The sequence below is a fragment of the Chiloscyllium punctatum genome, chromosome 1, assembly GCF_047496795.1.
Source record: "Chiloscyllium punctatum isolate Juve2018m chromosome 1, sChiPun1.3, whole genome shotgun sequence".
Taxonomy (NCBI): domain Eukaryota; kingdom Metazoa; phylum Chordata; class Chondrichthyes; order Orectolobiformes; family Hemiscylliidae; genus Chiloscyllium; species Chiloscyllium punctatum.
This window is the reverse complement of record NC_092739.1, coordinates 155,700,623-155,724,982: the sequence shown is the minus strand read 5'-3', so window position 1 is coordinate 155,724,982 and position 24,360 is coordinate 155,700,623. Positions and strand designations below refer to the sequence as shown.

General features: G+C 42.7%; 1 protein-coding gene across 1 annotated transcript in view; it reads right to left on the bottom strand.

Moving 5' to 3' along the window:
* Positions 1 to 24,360, bottom strand: part of LOC140481316 (sperm flagellar protein 1-like) — a 106,136-nt gene that overhangs the window by 58,390 nt on the left and 23,386 nt on the right. The window contains exon 3 of the mRNA XM_072577302.1: positions 7,473 to 7,632. Coding sequence (XP_072433403.1) covers positions 7,473 to 7,632 — 160 coding nt within the window. The remainder of the gene's footprint in view (positions 1 to 7,472; positions 7,633 to 24,360) is intronic.

Here is a 24,360-nt window from a genome sequence, read left to right as displayed (position 1 = left end):
CTGGACATGCACATGGATAGCAGTGAGTTGAGGGTGTGTAGGTTAAGTTACTATATTTGACATTCGGATTAAATCTCGGCACAATATCATGGGCCAAAGGGCCTGTTCTGTGCTGTACTTCTCTATGTTCTATGTATTAAAGAGTCAACCATATTCTGTGGATCTGAATTCACATGTAGGCCAAATCCTGAATGATTTCCTTCCATGAAGAAAATTTTGAATCAGATGGCTTTTTACAACAAACAAAAATGATTACAAGATTATCATTAGACCAGCTTTTTATTTCAGTTTTTTGTCAAAATGGATTACTAGTCCAATGACACCACCACAATGCCACCACTCCTAGAAATAAAAGCCCTATCAGGCACATAGTTAGCATGGGGAAAACTTCATTGTTAATAGAATATTACAGTTTTAGACATTTGCTCATTTTATACCATCACCTATATGATCAACTACAGCTACAGCTATGAAGGTCATTGGAGTGACTGCATATACACCAATCTCTGTTCAAGAAAGAACTATAAACAGGTACCTGCACCTAAATTAGGCTAAGATTAATTGAGTCAAATTCTCAGATGGAGGATATAAACATTAAATATGTACTCACATGATGTTATACCCCTGCCGATGGGATAGCTATTCTCTCTAACATTCATAACATCTGTGCATTCCCATGAAACACTGAGGAACTATCAGATGCCTCAATCAGTTTGTAACTATTAAACAACAGGAAAAGCAATGATAGAACAAATGGGGAAGAGCCATTTGCAGTTGGGATTAAATAAACCAAGTGTCCATGGAACATGCCATTAGTGAATGATTGATGTCCAGGAAGATGCTGGCAAGCTGCAGCTGCCAGGTAACTGATCTGACTTTCATGTCAGGAATTGGCACTGTCTAGTTTCTCTCCACAGACTGGAAAAATAGTAGCCTACATATAAATTAGATGAAATTAGATAATAACAAGATGTTAATGCATGCAAATAGGCCCCAGACTGCCCATTAGCACGATTCTCATCTAGCTCTTGAAACCTTACGTGGAAAATCTGACTTGGATTACCTCAGATCACAACAGGATCTGGACCGGATGGGCCAATGGGCTGAGAAGTGGCAGATGGAGTTTAATTCAGATAAATGCAAGGTGCTGCATTTTGGGAAAGCAAATCTTAGCAGGACTCATACACTTAATGGTAAGGTCCTAGGGAGTGTTGCTGAACAAAGAGACCTTGGAGTGCAGGTTCATAGCTCCCTGAAAGTGGAGTTGCTAGTAGATAGGATAGTGAAGAAGGTGTTTGGTATGCTTGCCTTTATTGGTCAGAGTACTGAGTACAGGAGTTGGGAGGTCATGTTGCGGCTGTACAGGACATTGGTTAGGACACTGTTGGAATATTGCGTGCAATTAGATTAGATTAGATTAGATTAGATTAGATTACTTTACAGTGTGGAAACAGGCCCTTCGGCCCAACAAGTCCACACCGACCCGCCGAAGCGCAACCCACCCATACCCCTACATTTACCCCTTTCCTAAGACTACGGGCAATTTAGCATGGCCAATTCACCTGACCTGCACATCTTTGGACTGTGGGAGGAAACCGGAGCACCCGGAGGAAACCCACGCAGACACGGGGAGAACGTGCAAACTCCACACAGTTAGTCGCCTGAGTCAGGAATTGAACCCAGGTCTCTGGCGCTGTGAAGCAGCAGTGCTGACCACTGTGCCACCGTGCCGCCCATAAATTCTGGTCTCCTTCCTATCGGAAAGATGTTGTGAAACTTGAAAGGGTTCAGAAAAGATTTACAAGGATGTTGCCAGGGTTGGAGGATTTGAGCTATAGGGAGAGGCTGAACAGGCTGTGGCTATTTTCCCTGCAGCGTTGGAGGCTGAGGGGTGACCTTATAGAGGTTTACAAAACTATGAGGGGCATGGATAAGATAAATAAACAAAGTCTTTTCCCCGGGGTTGGGGTGTTCAGAACTAGAGGGCATTGGTTTAGGGTGAGAGGGGAAAGATGTAAGAGAGACCTAAGGGGCAACCTTTTCATGCAGAGGGTGGTACGTGTATGGAATGAGCTGCCAGAGGATGTGGTGGAGGCTGGTACAATTGCAATATTTAAGAGGCATTTGGATGGGTATAAGAATAGGAAGGGTTTGGAGGGATATGGGCTGGTTGCTGGCAGGTGGGACTAGATTGGATTGGGATATCTGGTCGGCATGGACAGGTTGGACCGAAGGGTCTGCTTCCATGCTGTACATCTCTATGACATCAAAAATGTCCATTTTCCATTCTCACCAGATTTTCCTAATATCTCACCACTGCCCATGTTGTTCTGGGTTTGGGAAAATTTCACCGGTGAAGCATGAAGATATGAATATATCTTACATTCATTTTTACAAAAGGAGAACAATTTGAACACACTAAAGAAAGGTGAAAGATAATTAGTTGAAGTAGATAAGGCGTTGCTTCTAAGGCAAAATAAATCAATGAGTCGGTTAACAAATTCTTATAGGCTGACTCAAGGTCAAGGAAAGAAATCAAAGGAGACAGAAGCTTGTTGTAATTTTTTTCAACTTTCAATAAAAATTAATATTGGAAAGTGGTTGAAGTTACATCTATCTCTGTTCAAGAAAGAACCGTTAATAGGTAGCTGCGCCCAAGTAAGGCTAAGATCAGTTCTGTCAAATTGTCAAATGGAGGGCATTAACATTGATTGTGGACTCACACAGCTGTTATTTCCTCATCAAGCAGAGCTGATTCCTGAGAGGACAGGATATTTGAGATGGAAGTTGGATACCCAACGGATTCACACCTACAAGCAATCTTGTCAGAGGAGGGGTCAACTCAGCAGTGTCTGATTGGTAACCAGTTAAGAATATTATTGGGCCAAATGGGGTACAGCTGGGATGTGTGGAAAATTATTGGCAAGGAAATGGCAGCTGCCATTTAAAAACTTCCAATTCCCAGTTACACCTTCGGTTTTCCTGCCTTGAAGTAAAAACTGGCCAGCATATCTCTAGCTATGAATGTACTTCCCTTTTTTTAGAAGCAATATTGTGAAGAACTGCCAACAATCCTACAATTACTATGCATAGCATTCCTGCTCCTCCAAAGGGATCTGGCAATTTTTATTTCAGTATATAAATCCCTTTCTTCTTATATGTCACAGGTTTAGTATGAGAAACAGCTACCAATTAAATCCATCCATCCCCAGGCCGACTTCAGCTACTCCATTATATCCTTTACCATGGCACATGGGTAGTGTCACGAACAGGACAATATTCTGTATAAAGGTATTCTCCTCCTTAAATGGACACAAGACATTGAGAAATGGTTGTGAGAAGTTAGTTGATTTTTGCAAATTCAGTAAACGCTTTTCATGGTTTCCTACTTTGTGAATTACTTGCACAAAAATATTTCTGCACTTAATCAGCATTTGCAGAATCACAATTGTTACAGTGTAGAAGGAGGCCATTTTGCCTTTCATGACCGAACAGGCTTTCAGAGCAATTTAACTCGCAGCCAATCCCCTGCCTTTTCCCTGTAACCCTGCACTTTCCTTTATTTAACTAATGTCCTACTGAGTCCTCAGCTGGATGCCTCCTTCACACTTCTCAACAGTGTTTTTTTGCAACTTGACTTTGTGGGTGAAAAAGGTTTTTCTCAACTCACATTCACTGGCACAATGGCTCAGTAGTTAGCACTACTGCCTCAAAGCACCAGGGATCTGGGTTCGATTCCAGCCTTGGGTAACTGTCTGTAGGGTAACATTCTCCCTGTCTCTGCATGGGTCTCCTCTGGGTGCTCCAGTTTCCTCCCACAATCCAAAGATGTGCAGGTTAGGGGAATTGGCTGCACTAAATTGCCCATAGTGTTCAGGGATGTATAAGTTAGGTGCATTACTGAAGGGTAAACATAGGGGAACGAGTCTGGATGGGTTACTCTTTGAAGAGTCAGTGTGAACGTGTTGGGCCAGAGGGCCTGTTTTCCACACTGTAGGGATTCTAATCTAATTTACTTCTCTTTGCAAAGCACTTTTAAACGTGCCATGTGGTTCCTGATCCTTTCATAAGATGAACAGCCTATCCCTAAATACTCTATTTAGACCACTCAAGATTTTCAAAATTCTATTATATCTCCTCTCATGCTTCACCTCTCCAAACTTTCTACTTAACTGAAGTGTTTCAACTTGAGAAACACTTAAATGCTTGTGAATCTATGAAAGAGGAGACTGACAGATTTTTAATTAGTAATGGTTTGAAGGGTTACAGAGAACGGTTACAGGAAAGTGGAGTTGAGACGAAGGTGAGATCAACCTTGATTGTTTCAAATGGTTGAGCAGATTCAAGGGGTTCAATTGCCTACTCCTTCTCCCAGTTTTGTTTTCTCTTGAATACTTGAATACAGAGGGGAGTCCATGTTCAGATGAAGAAGGACCCAATGTCCAGGCTTGAGTTGAAAAGTGGTAAGTGGCAGCCGTGCTGCATGGATGCCAGGCTGTGGCCATCTCCAATAACAGCCAGTCTGGCTGGCTACTGTGCCCTTGATGTGACGGTGATGCCCCTGAACCCCCCACAATCAACATCCTGGGATTGCAACTGACTAGATGCTCAACTGGACTCACCATGTGAATACAGTGACTGCGGGGTCCTGGGGATCTTCCATCTGCGTAATGTGGGCCATGAGTGTGGTGGAGTGCCTCCCACTTGCTAAGATGAGGGCGGCTCCAGCAGCATTCAATTGCATGGCACCCTCCAGGATTGAGCAGCCATTTGATTGGCCCTGCACCTACAGACATCCATCCCTCCACCACAGATATTCAGTGGCAGCAGTGTGGGCTGTCTCCAGGATGCACTGCAAAGGTTTCCTGGGGATTTTTGGACTAAGTCTTCCAGGCCCACAGTCACTTCCATCTGATTGAACGATTTATTGTTGTCACATGTACCAAGATACAGTGAAAAGTGTTGTTTTTCATGCTATTGTACCAAATAAGGTGCACCAGGGTAGCAGAACAGAGTACAGGGTACAATGTTACAGCCACAGAAAAGGTGCAAACCTTTATATCTTGTTGGTTGTTTTCCCGAGGCAGTGGGAAGTGTAGACAGAGTCAATGGATGGAAGGCTGGATCGCATGATGGACTGGGCTGGGTTCACAACTCTCTGTAGTTTCTTGGGGTCTTGAGAAGAGCAATTCCCATATCACAATGTGCTGTATTCAGATAGGATGCTTTCTGTGGTGCATGTATAGAAAATTGTAAAACTCCTTGTAGACAAGCCGAATTTTCCTAGCCTCCTGAGAAAGTAGAGATGTTAGATTAGATTCCCTACAGTATAGAAACAGGCCCTTTGGCCCAACAAATCCATACCGACCTTCCGAAGACCCAATTCCTTACGACTAATGCGCCTACCACTATGGGCAATTTAGCACGGCCAATTCACCTAACCTGGACATCTTTGGATTGTGGGAGGAAACCAGAGCACCCGGAGGGAACCCACACAGACACGGGGAGAATATGCAAACTCCACACAGACAGTCACCCGAGGCTGGAATCGAAGCTGGGACCCTGGTGCTGTGAGGCAGCACTGCTAACCACTGAGCCATTGTGCTGTCTTGACTATTACATTGACGTAGGTGGACAGATTGTTGATGATTACCATTCCCAAGAACTCAACACTGTCAACTATCTCCACCTCAGCACCATTGATGCAGACAGAGGGGATGCCTTCCCTTCTGCTTCCTAAAGTCAATGATCAGCTCCTTCAATTTGCCACACTGATGGAGAGATTGTTATTTTTACACAACGCTGCTAAACATTTAATCTCTTTCCTGTATCCTGTCTGAGATCTGACCTATTGTCAGCAAACTTGTAAATGGAGTTGGGTGGAATTTGGTCTCATAGTCATGAGTGGATTCGGAGTATAGTAGGGGACTGAGTTCACAGCCTTGCAGGGCACTGGTTTTGAGGATTATGGTGGAGGAGGTGTTGTTGCCTATTCTTACTGATTACGGTTTAGAGGTCAAGAAGTCATGGATCCAGTTAAAGACGAGTGTAGTTGAGACCTTGGATTTGGAATTTGGAGAAGTGTTTGTTTGGAATTACAGTGTCAAAGGCGCAACTATAGTCAAGAAGTAGGAGCCTGATGTAGGTGTCATTGTTATCCAGATGCTCCAGGGATGAATGTAGGTCCAGGCAGATTGTATCTGCTGTGGACCTGTTACACCAGCAGATGAATTACAAAGGATCAAGACAATTTGATGGGCTGGAATTGATGTGAGTTATGACTAACCCCTTGAAGCACTTCATAAATATGGAGGTCAGATGCAATGGGTGCTAGTCATTGAAGCATGCTGCATGATTTTTCTTTGGCATCTTGTAAACCTCTTCAGCCTAGACAGCAAAAAAAAGACGAGAAGGCAGAGACAGTCACCAGCATTGATAAGAGCAGGAAGGAAAAGGGCCCAGAAACAACAGCATTGAAAAGAGCTGAAGAGGGAAGACTCAGAGACAGTATCACCAAAAATAGCAGGAGAGATGATAACCTTAGACAACAGCTCTGTAAAGAGTGGGACAGAGAAGATTCAGAGACAACAGTACTTTAAGAACTCTCTTGTGCAGTTCAGCCTGTGCTCCCCAGAGTAGAATGGCTGCATTCTGTGAGAAATGAAAATGGGACATCCCAAGGAAGCAGATAAGTGATTAGTTGGTAAATATTTTCCTCATTTGCCTTTCAAAATTGAAGTAATTTATTCAAAATTGTGAGGTTCTATTTGCTATCATAAGGCTTACTGCCAATAATAAATGTTCAAGCAAGCCCAATTCATAATGGTATGGGATTAAGAGCCAAGCACATAGTTGTGAGGCTAGAATCACATATAGGTTTACCTCCCTGAGTGACATTCATGAACCAGTTGCATTCTCACAACAATTCAGCAAAATGCCTGGGCCTTTTCGGATGTCAACTGACAATTTTATAAATTGCCACTCTAGAATTTAAACTGAAATTCCTGGGTTGCTAGTAGAGAAACACAGAAAACTGTGCCAACAGTTCCACAGCAAGTGAGATGTTAAGACGTGAGCAAATTGTTGAGGGATAGAAAGGGAAGTTAGGCAGCTCACCATTCTCAAATCAAAATGTTTGCAATGCTTAGGATTTTCAATAAGCACAGCTATTTAGCTCCAAGGGGTAGTTGGTTGAATATAGGAGAGACATATAACGCAGAGTTGTGATGTAAAAGTGAATAGGTTGAAAAAATCATACAGCAGAGTCAAATGGCTTTTATTGAATTTGTTCTTTAAAAAATCTCTTATGAATGTAGATATAAACTATCACTCAAAACATGATGAAGAGCTCTTAAAGAAGAATTAAAATGTCATGCTAACTAAGTCTTTCTGTTTGTTCACTGTCAATTCACTATCCAATGATAAACAGATTCCTGACAGTTGTTTAGAACACCTCTGGCATTTCTCCATACCTGTGGTGATAAAGCCACCTTATTCTTTTTCTGTTGTAGCTTCTCCTCGATCTTGAGACGTAATGTATTCAGCACGAGCTCAACAACACCTGGAGAACACTGGGCAACCTTACGAACTACGTCATCGGGAATGTAGAAGTTCAGTCTACTGAAAACCTTCCTACACAAAAAATTAAAAGAAACTTACATTTTCAACAATGCAATCAATGTCCCAGACAGCTTGAAAGGATGGTGGCAGTAAATACAATGATAAATTTCAAAATGTATTGGATAAATACTTGAAAAAGACAGCAAAATTTCAAAGCTGTGGGCAGTAATGGTACAAGTATCTATTCTAGGGGGATGTCTGCAGGCCAGTTTCAATTTACATTTACTTTACCACTCTAAGGTAGGGACTCAACAATCTTGTTCTGCCAGCATAGCTCCTATTGAGACTCTTAAACATTAATATCTTTCTACAAAAAGATTATTAGAGGGAATCCAATTCCTTTCCTGTTCCACTCCTTCACTGATGACAAAAATTGCTTGAATTGATAAAAAGAAAGTGATATTACGAAACATACAGACATCAGACTGTAAACAGCTCTGTATCAAAAACAATTCAGGAAGGCTCATTTCGTAACTGGTCAGAAATCTGTTTACTGCAAAAGTAACGAATATTAACAAAAGGTTTAAATCATTCAAATATAAGCAACTATCTTGTTTGAAAATGAATGCATACAAACATGCAAGTCTGGGGAAAAGAAATAAAAGATTTGCAGTGAGTCATCTTAAAAGTAGCTTTCTGGATTAGTGGTGCTGGAAGAGCACAGCAGTTCAGGCAGCATCCGAGAAGCAGTAAAATCGACGTTTCGAGCAAAAGCCCTTCATCAGGAATAAAGGCAGTGAGCCTGAAGCGTGGAGAGATAAGCTAGAGGAGGGTGGGGGTGGGGAGAGAGTAGCATAGAGTACAGTGGGTGAGTGGGGGAGGAGATGAAGGTGATAGGTCGGGGGCGGGGGGAGGGTGGAGTGGATAGGTGGAAAAGAAGATAGGCAGGTAGGACAAGTCATGGGGACAGTGCTGAGCTGGAAGTTTGGAACTAGGGTGAGGTGGGGGAAGGGGAAACGAGAAAACTGTTGAAGTCCACATTGATGCCCTGGGGTTGAAGTGTTCCGAGGCGGAAGATGAGGCGTTCTTCCTCCAGGTGTCTGGTGGTGAGGGAGCAGCGGTGAAGGAGGCTTTGTCAAGTACTAGTTTAATTCAGAAAATAAATATTCACAGATTTTGCCAAATGCTGAGGTCACGTTTGTTGGAATTAGGTCTTCCAGATATAGTTGATTAAATTTATATTCCTAGAATCCTCAAACTTTAATGACTCGGATTTCAGAGAAACAGAGGGCAAAGGCTGTTGTTCCCGAGGCAAGTTATCTCAGACTCTGACAATCTATGTTCAAAGTTCCAATAGCTTTATTACGTAGCCATGGACTGGGTCATGTGACCTCTGTTGAAAAGCTGTGGACTACACTGCCTATGTCAAGCAGCTTGACTTTTCTGCAAATGTAACATTCCACCAACCCCCACCTGCCCCCTCTGCAGAAGTGGAGCAGACCAGATGTTTAAGGATAGGTGATCAAACACACAATACAATTACAGTCAAAAGCTTTATATTTTTGACTTTTGGGTGTAGGTAACACTAGATACATCAACATTTACTACTTGTCTCATTATCACCCAGAGAGTAATTAGCAGTGAACTACATTGATATGGATTTGGAATCACACGTAGCCCAGATCAGGTCAGGGATGGCAGCTTTCCTTCCCAAAAGGACACTAATGAATCAGATGAGTTTTGTGACAATGTACAGCAGTTACATAGCCACCATTAGGCTACACTTTTTGTTCCAGATTATTACTGAACTCAAATATCAGCATCTGCCATGGCTGGATTCCATCCCATGTCCTATGAACATTAGCCTGAGATTCTCGTTTACAATTTAGTAACATCACCAGTACTCTATTACATTCTAACAAGGGATAATGAAAGTGAAAATAAAGCCCAAAGCTAGCAGAAGAGAGCAAATTTCTGTCCTGGACCCAGCACAGAAGCAGAGTGAAGCTGAAAATCAATCAGGGAGGCACCAGCTTAATTACTTGTCTCCTGGAAAATTGTACATGCATAGAATCAAAGAGATGTACAGCACGGAAACAGATCCTTCGGTCCAACTCCTGCATGCTGACCACATATCCTAACCAAATTTAGTCCCATTGTCCATCACTTGGCCCATATCCCTCTAAACCCTTCCTATTCATATACCCATCCAGATACCTTTTAAATGCTGTAATTTTACCAGCCTCCACCATTTCCTCTGGCAGCCATTCCCCTCTCACCCTGAACCTATGCCCTCGAGTTCTGGACTTCCCCACCCTTGGGAAAAGACCTTGTATTTTTATAAACCTCTAGGTATGATTTTATAACCTCTAAAAGGTCACCCTTCAGCCACTGACGCTCCAGGGAAAACAGCCCCAGCCAACTCAGCCTCTCCCTATAGCTTAAATCCTCCAACCCTGGCAACATCTTTGTAAATCTTTTCTGAATCTTTCAAGTTTCACAACATCGTTTTGATAGGAAAGAGAACAGAATTTAACGCAACATTCCAAAACTGACTTAATCAGTGTCCTATACAGCCGCAACTTGACCTCCCAACTCCTTTACTCAATACTCTGACCAATAAAGGAAAGCATACTAAACGCGTTCTTCACTATCCTATCTACCTGCGACACTACTTTCAAGGAGCTATGAACCTGCACTCCAAGGTGTCTTTGTTCAGCAACACTCCCTAGGTTCTTACCATTAAATGTGTAAGTCCTGCTCTGATTTGCTTTTCCAAAATGCAGCACCTCACATTTATCTAAATTAAGCTCCATTTGCCACTCCTCAGCCCATTGGCCCATCTGATCAAGATCCCATTGTACTCTGAGGTAACCTTCTTTGCTGAAAAATGTGTTGCTGGAAAAGCGCAGCAGGTCAGGCAGCATCGAAGGAGCAGGAGAATCGACGTTTCGGGCGTAAGCCCTTCTTCAGGAATGAGGTAGGTGTGCCAAGCAGGCACTTGTGGTTGAATGCAGATGAATGCAAGGGACGAATGCAGATTTCTCCAGCTTCGTCATTTCCCCTCCCCCCACCTTATCTCAGTTCCAACCCTCGGACTCAGCACCGCCTTCTTGACCTGCAATCTTCTTCCCGACCTCTCCGCCCCCACCCCCTCTCCGGCCTATCACCCTCACCTTAACCTCCTTCCACCTATCGCATTCCCAATGCCCCTCCCCCAAGTCCTTCCTCCCTACCTTTTATCTTAGCCTGCTGGACACACCTTCCTCATTCCTGAAGAAGGGCTTACGCCCGAAACGTCGATTCACCTGCTCCTTCGATGCTGCCTGACCTGCTGCGCTTTTCCAGCAACACATTTTTCAGCTCTGATCTCCAGCATCTGCAGTCCTCACTTTCTCCTAGTTGAAATTAACTACACCTCCAATTTTGGTATCATCTGCAAAGTACGAACTATACCTCCGATATTCACACCCAAATCAATTATATAAATGTCGAAAAGTAGTGGACCCAGCACCCAACACCCCACTGGTCACACGCTTCCAGTCTTAAAAAAAATCCCCCACCACCCTGTCTTCTAACTTCGAGTCAGTTCTGTATCCAAATGGTGAGTTCTCCCTGTATTCCATGAGATCTAATCTTGCTAGCCTGTCTCCCATCAGGAACCTTATCGAACACCTTTCTGAAGTCTATGTAGATCACGTCCACTGCTCTGCCCTCAATCCTTTGTTACTTCTTCAAAAAGCCCAATCATGTTCGTGACACATAATTTCCCAAGCACAAAGCCATGCTAACTATCCCAACCAGTCCTTGCCTTTCCAAATACATGTAAATCCTGTCACTCAGGATTCCCTCCAACAACTTCCACCACCCCCCCCCCCCCCCCCCCCCCCCCCCCCAACTGATGTCAGTGTTACAGGTCTATAGTTCCCTGGCTTTACCTTACCACCTTTCTAAAACAGTGACAACACATTAGCCAACTGCCAGTCTTCCAGCACTCACCTGTGACTATCGATGATACAAATATCTCAGAATGGGGCCCAGCAATCACTTCTCTAGCTTCCCACAGAGTTCTAGGGTACACCTGATCAGGTCCTGGAGATTTATCCACTTTTATGCATTTCAAGACATCCAGAAGCTCCTCCCCTGTAATATGTCCTTCTCCACCATAAACACTGATGCAAAATACTTGTTTAATATTAGATTAGATTAGATTACTTACAGTGTGGAAACAGGCCCTTCGGCCCAACAAGTCCACACCGCCCCGCCGAAGCGTAACCCACCCATACCCCTACCCCTACATCTACATCTATATCTACATCTACCCCTTACCTAACACTACGGGCAATTTAGCATGGCCAATTCACCTGACCTGCACATCTTTGGACTGTGGGAGGAAACCGGAGCACCCGGAGGAAACCCACGCAGACATGGGGAGAACGTGCAAACTCCACACAGTCAGTCGCCTGAGGCGGGAATTGAACCCAGGTCTCTGGCGCTGTGAGGCAGCAGTGCTAACCACTGTACCACCGTGCCGCCCATTTCTTGCTGCTCCACACATAGGCTGATTTGCTGATCTTTGAGGGACCCTATTCTCTCCCTAGTTATCCTTTTGTCTTTAATGTATTCATAAAAACCATTTGGATTCCGCTTAACCCTATTTGCCAAAGCTATCTCATATCCTGACTTCCCTCTTAAGTATACTCCTCACGTCTTTATACGCTAAGGATTCTCTCAATCTCTGTATATATTTGACATATGCTTCCTTCTTGTTCATAACCAAAACCTTAATTTCTCTAGTCATCCAGCATTCCCTATACCTATCAGTCTTTCCTTTCACCCTCACAGGAATATACTGTCTCTGGACTCTCGTTATCTCAATTTTGAAGTGTGGGATATAGGTAAATTAATGTTACTTCTGTAAAATGGAATTGCAGAATTGCAAAGTAAAATGAACTCACACCAGTGTGTAATTGTTTTAGCCAAGAGCTGAGTCAACAAGAATGGAAACGATGTGGAGGAAATATATAATTGGTTTTGTATTACTAAAATTGTATGTCAGAATGAGATGTGCCAGTAAAACAATGGTAGACATTATGGGCAAGTAGATAAGATGTTGTGAGGGGATGAAGTTAAGCTAGATACGCCTGTACAAACAGTAGGTATAAACATCTGTTTCCCACTTTTACAGAGACAGAGGAACAAACCCCAATTAAAAGGGTCATAGGGATCAGAATGGCCTCGGGAAAGGCACAGATGAAGGGGGTAGATAATAATGAAGAAAGAATATGCCTAACAATGACCTACAGCAGGATGAGGTCAAACAGGCTTGTGAGGCCAGGAATAAGCATTTTGTCACAGACAAGGCCGGATAAGGCAAGAGATAAACAGGGGTAATGGGGGCCGGTCTTAGGGAAGTGGACGATGTAAGCAGGAGAGGAGTGATGTAAAACAAAAGACATCAAATCGTATAAATATTATGTATGAATTGAACTTGGTGTGTGTATGTCCTCTACTTTATAGGCACTGGACATCTCACCCACTTGCAAGTGTAAAGGACACTGCTGATTCAGATTTTGTCTCGGACTGCAATTATTGAGGTGTGTGAGCTTTGTTTCTCACAATTGGGGGCTGTCCGGGATTTTCTTCCATCACCGGGGGGAGTGGCTGGCCTTGGACACTGGGAAGACGCGTCCCGTTCCCCATTGAGGAGCGGTCTCGTGTCCCGGTTTGGTCCGCTCCCTTGGGCGACTGGTACGAATCCCACAAGAGAGACATCTGAATCAGACAGTGATAGGAGCTCGATAGACAATACGGCACAAAGGGGCCAGGCAACTCTGTGCACAGACCAAGGTAAGAAAATTGACTTTTAAGTATTGCCTTGGTGGCTGGGATTGAGTTTTAGTAGTTAATAAGGGACTAACGAAGGAACTCAATATGGGTTGTGCCATGGGTAAGGAAAAAGCCTCCAGGAAAACAAAAGAAGGAACAGGCAATGGAAATGGAGGCGGGGTCCCTTACAACCAGAAAGTCCTTTGGGCAGGATGTTGTGGAATTGGCAAAATAATACTTGTACAAGGGAAAAAGATGATTAAATATTGTTGCTTCGTATGGACTAAGGAATCCATTCTTCGTCCCGCCTCTTCTGGCCAAAAGGTCGGACAAAGACTGGGTTTGTAAATATCTGAATTTATTTGTCAATGAGTGTGAGAGAGAGAGAGAATGAAAAGAGCTGTACAGCTGGTAGAAAGTTTAACCCTTTGTGATTTGGTTTGAATGCACATTTGTTTGTTGGTGATTGAATGTTTGCGTTTTATTCCCTGGAGCTTGAGTTCCGGGACTGTTTTGAATCTGATTTTTATTATGGAAACTTAACATGATTTCTCTTAAGGTTAAGGATTCTATCGAGATTATGAAAAAAAAAGAATGATAACTCCTGTTCTTCTTACAGGTCATGACTGCCTTACTATCAGTTTCTAACTAATCTCTTTTATCTTGACATAAAAGCGATTTATGGAGGACAGTTGAAGTTTCAGTTCAACATTAGATTGTAGTAAAAACAAGATCCTATGGTTAATATCTGTGACCTTGGATTCGGCCATTGTTCATGCATTAGAAGTTTTTTTTAACTTGAGTAGACAAATTCTTTTAAGGCAGCTCTGATTATTTTACGACCTATAGTATTGTAATTGAACAATGATTGGTCAGGACTACTTAAGAAAACTAATTTTGGATTTAAATTAAGGGCGAAAACTGGGTGATTACAGTGGATTTCAAAGTTGGGAACTGTATGCATTTTACATTTTAAATATTAAATACTAAATAAATGAACGTAAATATATAAATATATTTACAAGTTTGGAACAGGCTTTAAAGTTAGTCAAGCATGAATTGATGAATTGGTGTTTGAAATTATGGGGAGCTAGAAATATTGCAATATTTCTTTAAAAAGAAAAAGGGGAAGAACGTAATGACTTATCCCCTTCGGGAGGTACCAATAGGGGACAAATAGGGATTGGGTTTGTAAGTGTCCCCTTCAGCAGTGGGGAGGTCAGAACATTTAAAAAAAAAGATGAAGGTCCTGGTTGAGGATCCGGTAGGGTTGTCTGAACAAATTGATCAATTTTTGGGGCCCAGTCTGTATACCTGGGCTGAGTTAATGTCTATTTTGAATATACTATTTACTGGGGAAGAAAGGGGACTTATATGGGGAGCAGCCATTAAAATATGGGACAGGGAACACCCCATTGGAGATGGGGATGCTGGACAGGGAGAGGTGAAGTTTCCCCTCAGAGACCCCCAGTGGGAAAATCAAAATCCGGAGCATAGAGAAGAAATGAGGGAATTGAAAGACCTGATTCTAAAAGGAATAAGAGACGCAGTTCCGAAGTCACAGAATTTGACTAAAGCCTTTGAAGTTAGACAGGAGAAAGGTGAGACTCCCTCAGCTGTCTTGCAAAGATTAAGAGACTCAATGCAGAAATATTCTGGAATGAACCCTGATGACCCAGTGGCACAGGGTCTTTTGAAAGTACATTTTGTGACAAAGGAATGGCCAGACATACAGAGAAGGATACAGAAGATAGAAGGGTGGAGTGAAAAGCCATTAGATGAATTGTTAAGAGAGGCACAGAAAGTGTTTGTAAAGACAGAGGATGAGAGACAGAAACAGAAGGTAAAAATGATGGTAGCTACGGTTGATGAGGTAGTTAAGAAAAGAGTGGAACCAATAGTGAGCAACCGGAGCGGTGGGTGGCAGCGTGTAGGACAGAGAGGACAAGGGGGAGCGTTTGATAGAGGGTTCGAGCGACAAGGGCAGAGCTGGAGGTCTCCACAGGCAGGATGCTATTATTGCGGAAAGATAGGGCACTTTAAGTGGGAGTGTCCTGCTCTGAAAAGGGAAGGGAGGGCAATTCCGCTTATGAATTTTGATGAAGAATAGGGGTGTCAGGGGTTCCTGCCCCCGGGGACCCACCAGGAACCCTTGATAAACCTGAAGGTGGGACCCTGTGGAGAAGAGGTAGTCTTCCTAGTAGATACGGGGCAGCACGGTCATCGCTGAATTTTTAAACCAAAGAAAGTAGGAATGTCGACACGGTCAATTACTGTTTCGGGGTAAACGGGGAAGGATTTACTGTTCCAGTATTTGAACCTATGATGATAGAAGGTCCTAAGGACAGGGTCACAGGGGAACTGTTGTATATCCCTGATATAGGAAGTAACTTACTAGGGACTTACTTAATTATCCTCTTAGAACTGGGGATTGGAATTCAGGAAAAAGAATTAGTTGTACAAAAGGCAATGTTGACAAGAGGATTTGGAGAGAGAGATAGACCCTATTGTACGGGCTAGGGAAGGGAATTGTGGAAAACTACAGATCCCTTCCCTTGAAGTAAATTTTTAAAAAAAGGAAAAGGGGTCGTTGTCTGTGAGCGACAATATCCCATTTCCATAGAAGGTAAATGAGGACTGCAGCCAGTAATTGAAGGACTGATTAGAGATGGACTGTTGGAGTCATGTATGTCTCCTTATAATACCCCAATACTACCAGTGCGGAAATCCGATAGAACTTATCGATTGGTGCAGGATTTGAGAACATTAAATCGAATAATACAGATCAGGTACCCAGTGGTGCCAAACCCCTATACGTTATTAAGTAAGATCCCTCATGAACACAAATGGTTTAGTGTGATAGATTTAAAGGATGCCTTTTGGGCTTGTCCCTTGGCAGAGGAAGGTAGGAATTTGTTTGCCTTTGAGTGGGAAGACCCTACGACAGGACAGAAACAGCAATACCGGTGGACTGTGCTCCCCCAGGGGTTTACGGTCTCCCTGAATTTATTTGGACAGATGTTAGAACAAATATTGGAGAAATTTAACAGCCCCAAGGGGACTACCGTGTTGCAGTATGTAGACGACCTCTTAGTAACAGGAAAAAGAAGAGAAAGAGTAGTAGAAGCCACAAACAAATTATTGAATTTCCTGGGCCAGCAGGGACTGAAGGTATCTAAAAACAAACCACAATATGTGGAGCAAGAAGTGAAATATTTGGGACATTTAGTTAGTGAGGGAAAGCGAAAGATAAGCCCGGAATGGATAGAGGGAATAGTGGGAATGCCGCTGCCCAGCACTAAACGGGAGTTACACAAACTTTTGGGTCTCATGGGTTATTGCAGATTGTGGATTGATTCCTATGCACAGAAGACTAAGAAATTATATCTCAAACTATTAGAGGGGGAACCAAAATGTCTAAGTTGGGATGATGAGGCAAAAGAGATCTGATCCATGCCCACGTGTTAGCCTTACCTTCCCTAAATAAATCTTTCCACCTCTTTGCTACCGTGGATAAGGGAGAGGCTTTGGGAGTATTAACCCAGAGGTGGGGGAAGGAATTAGTACATGAAGAATTGATTAAACGGGCCTTGGAATCCCTATTACTCCCCCGAGAAATAGCAGTAGTGCATGTAAATGGTCATCAGAAAGGAAATGAACCAGAGGTTGGGGGAAATAGATTAGCCGATGAAGTGGCGAGGGAAGCCGCCCTGAACCCACAAGAAGTGGTGATTCATTTCCCTAATACCTACTGTCCCAAGTCCTAGGGAAGCTCCTATATTTACTGAAAGCGAAGAAAATGAATTGAGAGATTTAGGGGCTGTAAAAACAGCAAACGGGCATTGGAGGTTACCTGATGGAAGGAGAATGTTAAACAAAATGATGATGCAAGAGATTATGGCTGTCCTACACCAAGGCAGCCACTGGGGAGTACAAGCAATGTGTGATTTAGTTCTTAGGGAATATGGATGTAAAGGAATATATACAATTGCTAAACAAATATGTGAGGGATGTATCATATGCAGAAAGGTAAATTAAAAAGTCTTGAGAAAACAGACCCCGGGAGGAAGAGACCCAGGATTGAGACCTTTCCAGAGTATACAAGTAGATTATACTGAACTCCCCAGGGTAGGGAGACTAAAATATATGCTAGTCATAGTAGATCATTTATCTGGTTGGGTTGAGGCATACCCCCTAGCTACTGCCACTGCGAGTGGAGTGTCTAAAACAATATTGGAGCACATAATTCCCCGATACGGGCTAGTGAATCGTATAGATTCCGACCAAGGAACTCACTTTACCTCTAAAGTGTTACAGGGGGTAATGAAAGGGTTGGGAATTTCCTGGGAGCTCCATACTCAATGGCACCCGCCATCATCGGGAAGGGTTGAGAGAATGAACCAAACACTCAAATGACAGCTCTCTAAATTGATAATAGAAACCAGACTCCCTTGGACCAAATGTTTACCTATAGCTCTCTTGCGAGTATGAACAGCCCCAAGGAAAGACTTGGGACTATCCCCCTATGAAATCTTATTTGGATTACCTTACTTGGAACGAATGGAGAATTGCCAATTCTCGAAACTAAAGATTTGTTTTTAAAGAGGCTTGTCCTCCTCTTTGTTTTTCCTCAGGAAACAGGGTTTATTGGCACAGACTCCACCCCTTGAATGCACCGTTCATCCCATCCGGCCGGGCGATTGAATCTTAGTAAAATCATGGACAGAGACTAAATTGCAGCCGGACTGGGAAGGGCCGTACCAGGCTCTTTTGACTACCGAAACGGCAATAAGGACAGCAGAGAAAGGCTGGACTCATTACACTCGGATCAAAGGGCCAGTGGAATCTCCAGTTGAGGAAGAAGTCTGGACAGCCGAGTCAACGCAAGATCCGCTGAAACTCAGACTAAAGAGACTTTGAGTAACTAATTATACAGTGGAGACACGAGCGCGGGATTATTTCTGTAAGATTGTATATTAAGTCTTTTTGTGCTTCAGCATGATGTTTAGAATACTGGGAATGCTACTAAAGTTATGATGCTAGCCCTTTTAGTATTGGGATTTTGTCAAATATCATTTTCATATGTATTATTAACGGTTCCTGAATCTGATAATCCACAAGTAATAGACGCTGGTGTATGCAGCTTAGTAAATTGTGGGGATGTAGATAATCAGAGACAGTACGGCAGCTCTGAGATACATCTTAAGTCCTATGGGGATGGCCTTGGGGATGGTACTTAGTATAATGGTCTCGTCACAGTACACTGGGCCCCCTTCCGACCAGCTCATGATTGTCCTGATAAAAAGTGTAACCCAATATACCTAATGATAAGGAAAACCACATGGCACGAAACAATCCTGGGGAGGGGGGCACCTATGAGATACAATGAAATTAAACGTTTGGGATAGAAATGAAAGCAAATGGGAAGGATTTCTTGGGCTATTGTTTCCGAATTAGTGTAGGACAGGGAAAACGGGTAGAACTACTGGGTAATAAGATACAATCTTTCACCCCTCCCGATGATCCTAAAGTTGTAAAATTTATAGAGGTAAAGGACTTGAAACAGACCATTGAAATAAAAACTGGGTACGGGGATGCAAATGCCTGGGTTGAATGGGTAAAGTATACTGTAAAAAGTCTGAACAAAAGCAATTGCTGTGTATGTGCCTCCGGTAGGCCAGTGGCCCAGGTGGTTCCCTTTCCGCTCGGGTGGAAGCGAGGCAGGAAGGGCATGAAATGTATGATAGCCCTGTACCAGGATGAGACTGCATGGAATGATAGGAATTGTACCTCCCTATCTCTGATGTTCCCTCCCTTGGAGAAGAAAGATGCAAAAGGCCCCCCCCCTGTTTTCTGCCGCAGTTGGGAATCACACATCGTGTGTGCGTAGACGAGGTACAAGTCGGTCGAAAGATTTGGGGGAGCTGAAATTATGTACAGAGATTAAGAATGTTACCGAAACGGAGAAGGGAGGGAACTACTCAGCACTAAAGGTTCCCCGAGCGGATCTGTGGTGGTACTGTGGAGGCAAAATATTGAGACCCACGCTACCTCCAGCTTGGAGAGGGATATGTGCAATTGTACAATTGGCAATTCCATTTACCCTTGCATTTGAGAAGGAAAAGATAGGAGGGAAAAAGGGAAGGGGTGAGAGATTACTGTTAGACACTTCTTTTGATGACAGGATTTATCTCGATTCTGTAGGAGTCCCGAGGGGTCCCTGATGAATTCAAGGCTCATAACCAGATTGCAGCAGGCTTTGAGTCAGCTCTCTATTGGTGGGTAACAATTAATAAAAATGTAGATTGGATAAATTACATTTTCTATAATCAACAGCGATTTATAAATTATACAAGAGATGCGGTTAAAGGAATATCAGACCAGCTTGATGCGACAAGTAGGATGGCATGGGAAAACAGAATGGCCCTTGATATGATTTTAGCAGAAAAAGGGTATGTGTGTGTGTGTGTGTGTGTGTGTGTGTGTGTGTGTGTGTGTGTGTGTGTGATGTGAGGAGGAGGCTGTTGTACCTTTATTCCTAATAACACTGCACCTGATGGTTCAATTACTCGGGCCTTAAGGGGATTGACTATCTTAGCAGAGGAATTGGCTGAGAATTCAGGAGTAGATACATCTCTCACAGGATGGCTTGAGTCCTGGTTTGGAAGGTAGAAGGGGGTGGTGGTTTCTATCCTTACTTCCCTGATAGTAGTAGTCGGGGTATTGGTGGCCATTGGCTGTTGTATCATACCCTGTATACGAGGGCTCACCCAAAGACTGATTGAAACAGCCTTGATGAAACAGATGCCCCTAAAAGAAAAATGCAGAAGATAACAAATGGTAATTAAAGAAAAGGGTGAAATTGTGGGATATAGGTAAATTAATGTTACTTCTGCAATTCTGCAATTCCATTTTACAAAGTAAAATGAACTCACACCAGTGTGTAATTGTTTTAGCCACGAGCTGAGTCAACAAGAATGGAAACGATGTGGAGGAAATATATAATTGTTTTTGTATTAGCTAAAATTGTATGTCAGATGAGATGTGCCAGTAAAACAATGGTAGACATTATGGGCAAGTAGATAAGATGTTGTGAGGGGATGAAGTTAAGCTAGATACGCCTGTACAAACAGTAGGTATAAACATCTGTTTCCCACTTTTACAGAGACAGAGGAACAAACCCCAATTAAAAGGGTCATAGGGATCAGAACGGCCTCGGGAAAGGCACAGATGAAGGGGGTAGATAATGATGAAGAAAGAATATGCCTAACAATGACCTACAGCAGGATGAGGTCAAACAGCCTTGTGAGGCGAGAAATAAGCATTTTGTCACAGACAAGGCCAGATAAGGCAAGAGATAAACAGGGGTAATGGGGGCCGGTCTGAGGGAAGTGGACGATGTAAGCAGGGGAGGAGCGATGTAAAACAAAAGACATCAAATCGTATAAATATTATGTATGAATTGAACTTGGTGTGTGTATGTCCTCTACTTTATAGGCACTGGACATCTCACCCACTTGCAAGTGTAAAATAAAGGACACTGCTGATTCAGATTTTGTCTCGGACTGCAATTATTGAGGTGTGCGAGCTTTGTTTCTCACAGAAGGCTCCCCATTTTCCAGCCATCCCTTTACGTGCGTACATCTGCCCCTAATCAGCTTTTGAAAATTCTTGCCTAATACCATCAAAATTAACTTTCCTCCAATTTAAAACTTCAACTTTTAGATCCAGTCTATCCTTTTCCATCATTATTTTAAAACTCACAGAACTATGGCCACTTGCCCCAAAGTGCTCCCCCACTGACACCTCAGTCACTTGCCCTGCCTTACTTCCCAATAGTAGGTCAAGATTTGCACCTTCTCTTGTAGGAACATCTACAGACTGAATCAGAAAGTTTTCTAGTACACACTTAACAAATTCCTCTCCATCTAAACCCTTAACACTATGACAGTCCCAGTCTATGTTTGGAAAGTTAAAATCTCACCATAACCACCCTATTATGCTTACAGATAACTGAAATCTCCTTAGAAATGTGTTTCTCAATTTCTTGCTGACTATTAGGAGGTCTATAATACAATCCCAAAAAGATTATTATCCCTTTCTTATTTTTCAGTTCCACCCAAATAACTTCCCTGGATGTATTCCCAGGAATATCCTCCCTAAGTGCAGCAGTAACACTATCCCTTATCAAAAATGCCACTTTGTCTCCTCTCTTGCCCCCCTCCACTACCCTTTCTACCTTTCTTATACCATTTGCATCCTGCAACATTAAGCTGCCAGTCCTGTCCATCTCTGAGCCACATTTCTGTAATTGCAATGATATCCCAGTTCCAGTCCTGAACCATGCCCTAAATTCATCTGCCTTCCCTGTTAGGCCTCTTGCATTGAAATAAATGCAGTTTAATTCATCAGTCCTACCTTGTTCTCTGCTTTGTTCCTTCCTTCCCTGACTGTTTGATTCGCTTCTTTTCCCAACTGTACCAGCCTCTGACTGATCTCTTTCCTCACTACTTCCCTGGGTCCTCCCCCACCCCCACAACCCCCCCACCCCACCCCATCTTGCTAGTTTAAATCCTCCTGAGAAGCTCGAGCAAATCTTCCTGCCAGTAAATTAGTCCCCTTCCAATTCAGGTGCTATCTATCCTTCTTGTACAGGTCACTTCTTCACCAGAAGAGATTCTAATGATCCAAAAATGTGAACTCTTCTCCTATGCACCAGGTCCTCAGCCACACACTCATCTGCTTTATCCTCCTATTCATACCCTCACTACCTCATAGCATCGGGAGTAATCCAAATATTACTACGCTTGAGGACCGCATTTTTAAATTCCTGCCTAACTTTCTACATTCTCCTTTCAGAATCTCATCCTTTTCCCTTCCTTTGTTGTTGGTTCCAATGAGTGCAATGACCTCCTGCTGGTCCCTCTCTGTTATGAAGATGTGGGTGTACCTTTAAGAGATTTAAAAGCAGCAGAACTACTGGACACAGCACCAAGTGTTCCCAATAAGGTAACAATATAACACTCAGTCGAACAACGCGATTAGCTTGTTGCCTGGAGACAAAAACAGATTCGAATTTGACCAGTTTAAATTATACCCTGAAAAATATCAAACCCCAATCCAGTGTGAATTGAGTATGTTGGCAATCTTAAAAGCCAATGACACAATCTGATGCTCTGGGGTATAAGACCTGGGGAAAATTAAACAGTTGAGAGGAGAACCACCAAGTCAAAACATGTAACAGACTGCTTGAAAAAGATCTCTCTTAAAATTACCTTTTCGATCAATAACCTGTGACGCAAAAATTCCTTACAAGGAGAAAAGTAGACACTGGAAGATCTGAAGACAAGAACGTACAGCTGCCTGGTTTTAAAACTCGAATTTTAACTGTTACGACATGGATTAAACTCTCCTGCTTCATATAATGCCAGCAATGCTGAAAAGATTTATCCCGTGCAGTAATCTGTAAATTTGAATTCAAATTTGTTTGAATAGTTACCTCATTGAGAACACTTGGTGCTGTGTCTGGTAGTTCTGCTGCTTTTAACTCTCCTAAAGGTACACCCTCGTCTTCATAACACTCTCCCCTTTAAGAATATTCTGCAGCGTCTCTGACATATCCTTGATCCTGGCACCAGGGAAGCAACACACCATTCTGATTTTTTTGCGGCTAGCCGTAGAAACACCTGTCTGCGCCTCTGATTGCGAGTCCCCTATCACAATCAATCACTTGGAACCCTACGTACCCGTTATTGCATTATAGCCTATCTCAATACCAGAAACTGGGAAGCTTGAAGTTCACAACCTGAAAATGATTCTTCTGTCCAGATTATGCCTCATGGAAAATTCAGTCCACTGTCTTTAGCAGATGGAAACATGCTCTGCTTGAACAAGCTCAATTATTTCTGCGTTAATTCACAAGATGTGAGCATTGCTAGCCACCCAGCATTTATTGCCCATCCCTAATGTCCATATCAGTGAACCAGATGACATTTTTCTGACAATCGTTTCATGGTTATCATCAGATTCATAATTCCGGATTTTTCTTGAATTCAAATTTCATCATCTGCTACAGCGGGATTCAAACCTGAGTCTCCAGATTAATGATGGAGCAATAATATCACTAAGTCATTACTTCCCATTTTTAAAATTCATTCACAGGATGAGGGCATCACTGGCTGGACCAGCATGTATTGCCTGTCCCAAATTGCCCAGCAGGCAATTAAAAGTCAACCAATTAAGAGTCATTGCTATGGGTCTTGAGACATTGTCAGGAGACATTGACATGTAAGCCAGACCAGGTGATGAATTTTTTTCCCAGTTTTTTTAATTGAATTCAAATTCCACCAGCTCCTAAAGCAGGATTTGAATCGGAGTCCCCAGAATAATATCTGATTTCTGGATTAATAGTCCAGCGATAATTCAAATTGATATTAAAAAAATGTCTATTATTTATCATTCTTCTAATGCAGTGTAACTTGCATGTTTTGCACTTCTGATACACTTTATGCCATGTATGAGTGTGTAGTTTGTGCTGTCCATGTAACACCCTCAGTCCAGGAGGGATGCTGTCGCATTTTTACTGTATCAGTTGTGTATGGTAGAAATGCTAAATAAAAAGTAACTCTGTTCTACTCTATTGGTTGTTACCTCCTCGATTAAAGGACTTGTTCATTTTTTTGTATTGTTGGGCTGAAAAGTATCAAATGGGCTCTTCAAGGTTTGAGTACCAAAAGATATGTGCACTTCAATATATATTTACTGGATTAAAATATTCAATACAGAAATGAATCAAAAATTGTTACTTTATCCCATTGATATATATTGACGCTAAATGGTTTGGTTACTGGAGTATACATAGACAGAAGGGTTGTATGAGACTCACTTGTTTATCAATGACAACAGAGTTCTGTCACAGATTTCTCCAGTACCGGTCTTGCGAACCCCAACCCAATGGTGGAAGTCCAATGA